General features: G+C 40.4%; 1 protein-coding gene across 2 annotated transcripts; it reads right to left on the reverse strand.

Annotated features, from left to right (window-relative positions):
- Positions 1–414: 414 nt before the first annotated feature.
- Positions 415–7,047, reverse strand: LOC104420030 (survival of motor neuron-related-splicing factor 30). 2 transcript variants are annotated; one of them, XM_010031928.3, is made up of 8 exons: positions 6,970–7,047; positions 6,218–6,286; positions 5,496–5,624; positions 4,780–4,856; positions 4,586–4,661; positions 3,776–3,961; positions 2,533–2,661; positions 415–1,103 (listed from the first exon to the last, which is right to left on the reverse strand). In XM_010031928.3, the coding sequence occupies exons 1-8, from the start codon at positions 7,045–7,047 to the stop codon at positions 939–941; spliced, it is 909 nt and encodes a 302-aa protein (XP_010030230.1). In that variant the 3' UTR covers positions 415–938. The 2 variants fall into 2 exon arrangements, with proteins under 2 accessions (XP_010030230.1, XP_010030231.1); XM_010031929.3 differs by lacking the exon at positions 6,970–7,047 and adding an exon at positions 6,381–6,937 and having other exon boundaries at positions 740–1,103.
- Between the last annotated feature and the right edge of the window lie 1,840 nt (positions 7,048–8,887).

Genomic DNA, 8,887 nt, shown 5'->3' on the forward strand with positions numbered 1-8,887 from the left:
TGGGGCCTAGGTTTGGGCCATGTTGGACCCAACATGGGTACATGCGGGGTAATTATCGGCAATTCTTTCTTGGGCCCTAGTTCCTACTCTTGACCAAACGGGTCGCAGTAGGTCCAAACCGTAGAAATTGGGTCATGTTTAAGTTATTAATGGCCCACTTTGCGTCCGTACTGGCCCTTCTTTGGACCGATGTCAAAATTAATGATCCTACGGCTGTGCAGCTTGGGTCTCACTGCAGCACAAATAGGGTCTCCATTGCACTCCATGGGGCCCTATTTGTTCTGGCTTATGGCCGTTGTTGGTCTGTTCTCATAGCCCCAAGTCGTGTGAATTGGAAGTAGTCCCCCTTTTAGGATTTCTATAACGCTGACCTCGCCTGAGATCGGCTGGTACAAAACGTTTCCGCTAGTACGCTACGACAAACTTATAGCGTTCGACTTATGATGACCAAATCGTTACAGGTAAAAATCCTCCAAGATTATTCAAGGTAGGGGGGACAAACTTCGTCTAAAAATTCTTCTAAATTTTAGGGAGGGTGATTACAGCAGATCTGAAACAGAAACAAAAGATTCATAACAAAGAAAAGAAGATATCACGGCAAGAATCAGAGGCCTTATATCCTATAACCCCAACATAAATCTTACTACAGTATGGTTTCAGCAGCAACTCAGCTCGTCCAAAAACGGTGGCGACATTGATCACCTAAGCCTGCATGGAGATGGCTCGTTGTCAAATGGAGTCCTACAAGTTTGCACCATAGCTTCCCATACGTTGGTGGTTTCTTTACAGCAGGTAGAATGCACTGATAACCGAAGAAATGAGGTGGGCACTCATTCTAAAAATGCAAAAGCGACCTGATGCATACATGAAGCATACGTGCGATCAAGGAGCATTGCCATTGACTACTGGTTAACAAAAGGCCATAGACTCGAACAAATTTACTCATCACTGGCCTCAACATTGGCTCCCTTGAGATGCAAGTGCTTTTCCCTCTTCTGAAACTCTGTCAATCCTTTTCCACTTCCGGTGACACCAACCTTACCATGCGGATCATCCGGAGACTTGAAGATGCTCTCACGTTTCCTCCCAGTGAGGAACCCAATCTGTAAAGGGCAAAAGGGAATTACCAAGGAATTTTTTGGCAAAATTCATGGTTAAAAAAAAAAAAAAAATTCAGCAAGTATATATCCAAAACATCACGGGTAGATTACTTAGTTGCCTAGGCTGCACTTGTTAATTATAATACAAAGAGAGGCGTGGATATTATTATTATTTTTTTTTTAAAAAAAAAACCTAAACAAGGTATGTAGTCATTTGCTAGCTTTAAATTCATGTCTCATTACTGAATGTCACCGACCACTGTAGATTGTTACATAGTTCCAAAAGTCTTAACAGTTGTCATTCCATAGTAGGAAAATGGTTTGGAAATAGTGGAGCAGAACAATTCCCAATCTATGAAAATCTCATTTTGCTAGGGCTATAGAGTAAACTACCTTCTAGTGAGGCATTAAACACACGAAACATCCTTTTCAAACAACCTTTAGCTGTCAAACTAAAGAACTTGTTCAAGGGCCCCAGGGCAAGGCAACCTGTAGACCGGATAGTTTCACCAATAATATCTCTAAGAACTGGTAAATTGACCAGTCATTGACAACCTAAGAAGCCAAATATCCAGGCATGTTCCTTACTGCTGTTTTCTTCCTAACTCTGATTCAGAAGTACTGAGGTAACACCAGGTCTCCACAAAATCTCCTCATTGCCTTCTTTGACAAACTTCTTCCATACTTAGCCTCTTCTTTCTTTAGTGTGCCTTTTTTCCTTTTCAGTAATCTTCTATTTTAATCCATCAAACTTCATATGTATGTAACATATATCTTGTTAACGCATGCCCCCAAACATGCTACTAAGGAAATATTTGATTTTCAGAACAGTGATTGTATGTATCACAACGATAGTCAGTGCACTGGATATTGCAACATTTCCTCATTTGCTTACTTATCAAGTGTCCCCATAGATTTTTTTAAAAAATCCATGTCATATTCACATTAGTGTCCCTTCGTATCCTAGTTTTTCCCTTTTTTGCCTGTAGTAGTACCATATCTTTCTTTGGCCAATCAACGACACAAAATTAGATGGCGCCCTACCAGAATATTAGTCTTTGTCAATTTTCATCTTTTGTATTCTCTTTCCTAAAACATACCATGATAATTGCATCACTTGATGAAAAACTTGTGTAGAAGCACTACTGATACATGGTTATTATTCTCGTTACAACATCTAACCCCAAGGAAAGGCCTTCAGTACTTACATCTCAGGAAGGACATTAATCAAGACACTGCACGATGTTATAAATGGCAAACCTTAAAGATGAAGGCCTATCTATTGCCAGATTTCCAAAATATATATTAATGATCCACAATCATGTGCCAACATACCAAAGTATTTCTTTTTCTCAATTTTGCTGCTTGAAAAAATCCCAAGTTCAACATCTTGATAAAAGAGCATATTTTGGCGTGATTATAGCAAGTTTACCTTTTTAGCCCTGCCTTTGGTTGATTGGAACTGCTGCCAATCATTTTGCCGCTTATTCTGTGCAACTTCAAGTTGTTCCATTCGCATTTTTGACTTGAAAGAATGTATCTTTTTGCGCTTTGCTGCTTTCTGGAAGTAAGAGACACAAGCAAATTATAAAATGCCTTCACATTTACAAGTGAAGATTCCGTTCAAAAGTAAAATACATGACTAATAAATCAATCTCCAAGACACATCTTCTCTGCATATTTAAAAAATGCGAACAGGTTCCCTCCGACCCACCTCAAGCTATACTCAATCTGCATCGAAATTTTACAAGTTTCAATATGTTGCCATGGGTAGGACTATTATACTTTTACTCATTTTCTGGGCCATGAAACATTGAGCTCTCAATGAAAAGCCGTGATGAAACATTCTCCTGCCCGAAGCAATTGACAAAGGAACAAAGGCCAAGTACCATCGGATTTGCATAGATGCAAAACAATTTTCTTTTTCTTACTTCTAAACACTGAAAAAGAAAATGCAATGGGAAATAAATTATAATCTAACTTCATGATGGGCAAAAAGGGACACAAAAAACTTACTTGAGAAGTTACCTTTTTCTCTGTTCAAGTTCTATAAAACCACAAAGAAATCGTGCGATGAACGATGAATGTAGCGCCTACCTCTGGCCACAATCTATTGGCCCCAGCAAGAGATCCTTACTTTTTGAAGGCTCACTTTGGATATATCAGTACTCCCAGATCATTACATGTCAGACCAAAGTATATGACAATGATGGCCAGGATACTTCCCAGAGACCGTGTCTGAATACTAGTCAGTGAAATCTAACCCTAAAGACATGTCGAACAACAAATGCTCATAGATTGCAGGAATATCATGACTATTACAAAATCTTGTTTCTTATTGCTTGTTAAAGGGGGTACACCCAATCAATATAAATTTCATGGGACGAAACTACATCAACAGATCTAAATACAATCATATCTACTCCTCTGATAAATTATAGCCCAGAACTGACAGTGGAAAACACAGAGATAAACCAAAAGCCTCATGATTTTAAGTAACAGTCTTTCATCCAACCTGTTTTTGCAAACATACGCCTAGACTTGTCCAAAGATCAATCATATGAAGGTCCATGACTAATGAAGATTTGCACGAGGTAAAAATACTTAAGGGAATCAAATTCAACCGCACCAATTCACATTCATTTTATTTGAAAGGATATGAAAGCGACAATTACCACATCTTCAGGGTCATCTGGCTCTATTCGGAGCTTTGCCGGTAATGTTCTTGACTGGAAATCGACATTAGCAGCCTGCGCAATCTTCCTTTTGATATCTTGCTTCGTAGCTTCAGCAACCCGCTCGGCTTCCAATATAGCGTTGACCTCACCTTCTTTGATTGGCCTCACATTGTCGGGGTCCACCTTAGAACAGGACATAGTAACAATTAGTTTCTGACATAATGTTGAACTCCAACATGGCACCAAATAAATTCTTGACTAGTGATTTCAGGAGAATTGACCTCTAGGCAGCATAAATGAGTCGTTTCTATGAGCAGAAGATCTACTTAGAGATCCCTATGGAGAACATATGAACAGAAGATCTACTTAAAGTCTTTTTGCAGCGAAAGCGTGTCATTTTGAGTCCTGTTTATAGAATTTCTCAATACATACAAAGAATAGCAAGAATTTGTTTGATAAGTAAAGAAAAATTCATCATAGGGCACCACAGGGCTGCACACCAGCATGCATGATTGATACTGTGAAGTTGCAAAATGTATAATAGACCCCTCAACCTACTAGTCATGCAAGTACATTTCAACTAGCGTATAGAGATAACTTAGAAGAACAAAGGTTGAACCACAACACACTTCCTCGAGTTCTTGTAGTCAAATTGAGATACATCCTAATTCGATTGATTGGTAATGGAGAGGGCAGGACCATAGATGAACAACCCATCACAAGACTGATGGTGCCTTTCATAGATGTAAAAATAAAAGCCTAATTAATGTTAGGCCAATAGATAAGAGTCTCGAAACAAAATACTACCTCCTCCTTATTTCCCCACCCATCATAGCAGACATAATATCCATTAGCGGTGTGAGCCTCAATTGTTGCATCATACCTGGACATTGAACAATCAGGCCCGGAAAAGGAAAGTACAGAAAGGTAAAAGGATAATATCATCAAGACCACTAAAAGCGGGGAAAGAAAACCAGCAGTGCCTTTCCATTTTCACATACCATTCACCATCGTCACTATAAACTGCTTGAACTTTAGATCCAATAGGAAGGAGTTGATGATAATCAGAAACAGGTTGCTGCACCAAAGGATAAAATGATAAAATAAGAGTAACTAGTCCTTCACCAATTTATACAGTTCATTACTTTTGCTAAAATCTCACACCAAACCACTTAGAGATAGGACACGATCCATTACTCAGAAAAAGAGGGGATGCATAACGTAATGCCCAAAGTATCTCCGTATCCATAAATATAAAGCAAATAAACAATATTTCTATCTATAGTATCCCCAGGCAGGCCCATGCACAGATCACTCTCTCTCTCTCTGTGAAGATTTTAGACTCTTGAAACTGTAGTTGCATCTTTACCAAGATAAAAAAATTTGCCTATGTCTTGCTGGTAGTCTTAACCCCTCACTTCCGGCATGGAACCCCATGCCATCTATCCAGCTCAAAATTACAATGCTTCTTAAATAGCCTAATTTTATGTCAACGTAATACATAATGCACCGCATATATAAAAATAAGATCTGCAAAGGGTCTCGATAAAAGAATAAACTACAGCAGAAGGTTGCCAACGTGTCATGCAAGGAGGAGGACACCATGTGATGGGCATGGTCTCCGTAAGAATATGGGAAGTCTCAATTTCTCCATAAAAAGATGTAATAGATACTATCAATGAAATCAAGAGATCTAAAAACGAAAGAGAGAAAGAACCATTTTCTTTTCTGAGGAACCCTTTGCCTCGGAAAAACTAAGGGATTCGCTGGCACTTCTCGCAATGTCTGATCCAGAAATCTCATTTTGCCTTGCAGTTGCGAGCAGCTCTTCAGTTAAAGCAATAACCTGCAAAGTAAAGGTTCAGCTCAAGCAAAAACCTAATCACTCAATTGCTAACATCATGAAGCCCAAATTCAAGTAAAACTCGAACTTAGACTCTCAGCGTGGATATCTGAAATCAGGGGGAAGAGAGAGAAATAGTCGCGGTCCATCAGAGCTGAAATGGTCCTGCAAAGGAAAGATTATAGAAGTAATGGCCATTATTGTTACTCCAAATTTCTAGAACTTCCAAAGAAGCTTCACTAGTTTTCTCCAACTGAGTGGCTCCTGCTCTAAAAGATCGACAGCTTCTTAACACGAATCCATCCTCCACACTAAACAGGTTCACGCAACACTCCACCACAGCCATCATCAGTTAATTGAAATAAGTTGTTGAAGCACCAAGAAAGATTAAATCACGAGAAAGCAACTGGATAGAGAAGTAGGATTTCTGAATAACAACCTCTAACGTGAACTTCATCAGAACGCATGTAGATCATAGGATGATAAGCTGAACACAATGCCACATTTGAACACAGTCCACATCGATTAAACAAATGTGACCAGAGAAAGCTTGAATAAAACACAAAAGAAAACAAAGAGATCCACTTGAAATTAACCTCTTCAAGTTCCTTCTGCATATCGGCATATTCTGAATTTCCAGGATCGTCAACCAATAGCTGTCTGACCTGTAAACGGATTAGAGGGGAGTCATATGGGAAAACGAATTTCAAGAACAAACAAACACGCTATAACTCAGGTCACAGGCGTTTGGAGGTAAACCTGAGCTTTTCGCTTACAGAAGAGCTTCTAATCCAAAGCATTTTTCGACTAAGAAGAATGATGTGAGTATCAATTACGTTTGGTCCCTGCCAATTGGGGAGTCGTACCCCACGCCCATCATTGCCCATGCAAACCCCTCATTCTTTCCAACCAAAGAACGATCCTTTAACCCCTCGGACATCCGATTCTCTCGAACCATAGCCTAAGACCAGCAGAGGGAGAGCAAAGGAAAAGCCCTAGATTCGGGTGTGGGAAAAGAAGAGAAACCGCGACGGAGGCGCCAAAGCAGGAATTCAAGAGAGAAACCCTAAATTCGAATGAGGGGGGCCGAGGGAGAGGAGGAGGCAGTCGTCTCCGGGCGAGAGAAGGCGGATTCATCGAGTGAAGAAAAGCGATGGAGATAGCTAAAACCATGGGAGAGGTTGCTGTCCGGTCGGGGATAAACTATCGACCGGCCGTCCGTCGGAAGCAAAGAAAATCGCGCCATCACTCGATCGAGACGCAAGAAAGGAAGGGAGAGGAAATGAACAAAGCCGGGGGATCGGAAGGGCGGAAGGGCGGAAGGGAGAGAGAGGGAGAGGGGGGGTACCTGCCGCAGTTGGTCTTTGTAAGTGGAGAGATTGGAGGAGAGCTCTTCGATGCTCACTTCTTCTTCTCCCCCTTGCATCGTTGCGTTTCCGGCGAGAACTTTCGAGGGATTCGTCCGGTCGATCGACGTCGACGAGTATATGAAGAATAATTATATAGCTTTCTACCGAGAGAGAAGAACTATGGAGAAACAGGAGGAGGAATAACCATGAGAGAACACGAGACGATAAAACAGGAGGCGAAGAAGGAAAAGGAAGGGAAGGAACAAGAAGAAGACATGCATAATAAGCCCATCTTAGAAAACAGGAAGACGAGGAAGAAGAAGAAGAAGAAGGCCCAATACATGGCCCAGTTGACCATGGCCGGCATTCTGTTCGTTCCTCTTATTTTCCAATTCCCGCGCTTAATTTCTGAGAACAGAATTCCCAACATGTAAATTCTGCACATGGTTATCAAAATGCGTGTCGTATAATTCGATTTGATTCGAGGCCTGATCAAAATATTGCAAGTAAATACATTTCAACTCGCCAATGAAACATGTATCCTGTCAATTCAAACTGTTCGATTTCTTGTACGTTTATCTATGTGAGATTCATTACCTTATATGATGAGTGCTATTTATAGAATAAGTGAAACTACATTTTATGCTTTATAGTACACTATTAAATGACCTTTAAGGGTGCGTTTGAAAGCCCCTAACACCAAATAGAGTGTGTTTGACAATTTTTTTTAAACCTCATTTCTCAAAGGACCGCATTCAAAAGGCTGAAAGCCCAAGATCCTAAGTTGCCTTCATCTTTTAGCTTTCGCAGCAACTAGGGTTTAATTTAAAATTTCGTTCCCAAATTGTCTTCACTTAATTTGTGTATCTTTGTTTTTGCCTCATGATATCACTGTTCATTTTCTTCTCCGTTGAGTTGGTTGACATGATTGCAAGGGGTTGGCGACGAGTTGGAGAGAGGTCGGCATGGTCACGGCTACCCCCAACGATCATCACCGTATAGTTGTGCGACCTCCGTAAGTCGCGGTGACTCCTGGTGAATTGCGACAATCCCATATTTAGGTTGTGTGACCTTCATGAAGACCGCCTAAGGTCACACAACTCACCGCGACCTTGGTGAGGACTTGAGATCATGCAACTAGGCAACCCTCACCAGGGTCGCGCGTGATTAGGCCACCTTCGTTGAGGTTGCCTAAGTTGCGCAACCCTCCCTATGGGTCACCTGACCTCGGGCAGCCCTTGCCGGTGGTCTCAGCTCCGAGGGTTGCCGCAACTCGTGATTATGCCGCCTTGCTAAGGTTGCCCAAGTCGCAGGGCCCTCACCATGGGTCACCCAACCTCAGGTGACCCTCAGGGGGTGGCTCGACCTGTGGCAACCCTCATCGGTGGTCTTGGGAGTCAATTGAGGTCTGATGTTGGCCTCCGATGATAAATTTCGATTTCTGATGGTCGTGTGCTCTTTGCCAATCAACTTTTTTTTCTTTTGACCGATTTTTTTTTAATTACAAAAGTCTTCTATAAATATAGTTTCTTCAAATATTATTTTACTTAAAAGTACTTTATAATGTATTTTCATATTATAAATTAATAAACACAATTTACATTTTGGAAAATTTCTTTCAACTTAAAGTTTTTTGTATTTTCCTAAGAGTGCATTTGATTCAACTTTGGTGTAAAGCAAATGCCGAAAGTGGGGAGATGCCAATTGTGTTTGGTTAAAATAATTTTGCAAATGAATTTTGAATTGAATATGTATTTGACAAAAAAAACTTTTGCAATAGGCTTTGGATAGATATATATATTTAAATGACCAAATGCCGAAGGGTTTGGTCCTTTTAAATTGAAAAAAAAGAACTAATGAATGATGAAATTGAAAATTTGAAAAATTTGTGAGAATAGTTTTGGAACAAAATAATGA

Source organism: Eucalyptus grandis, chromosome 9 (assembly GCF_016545825.1).
Source record: "Eucalyptus grandis isolate ANBG69807.140 chromosome 9, ASM1654582v1, whole genome shotgun sequence".
Taxonomy (NCBI): Eukaryota; Viridiplantae; Streptophyta; class Magnoliopsida; order Myrtales; family Myrtaceae; genus Eucalyptus; species Eucalyptus grandis.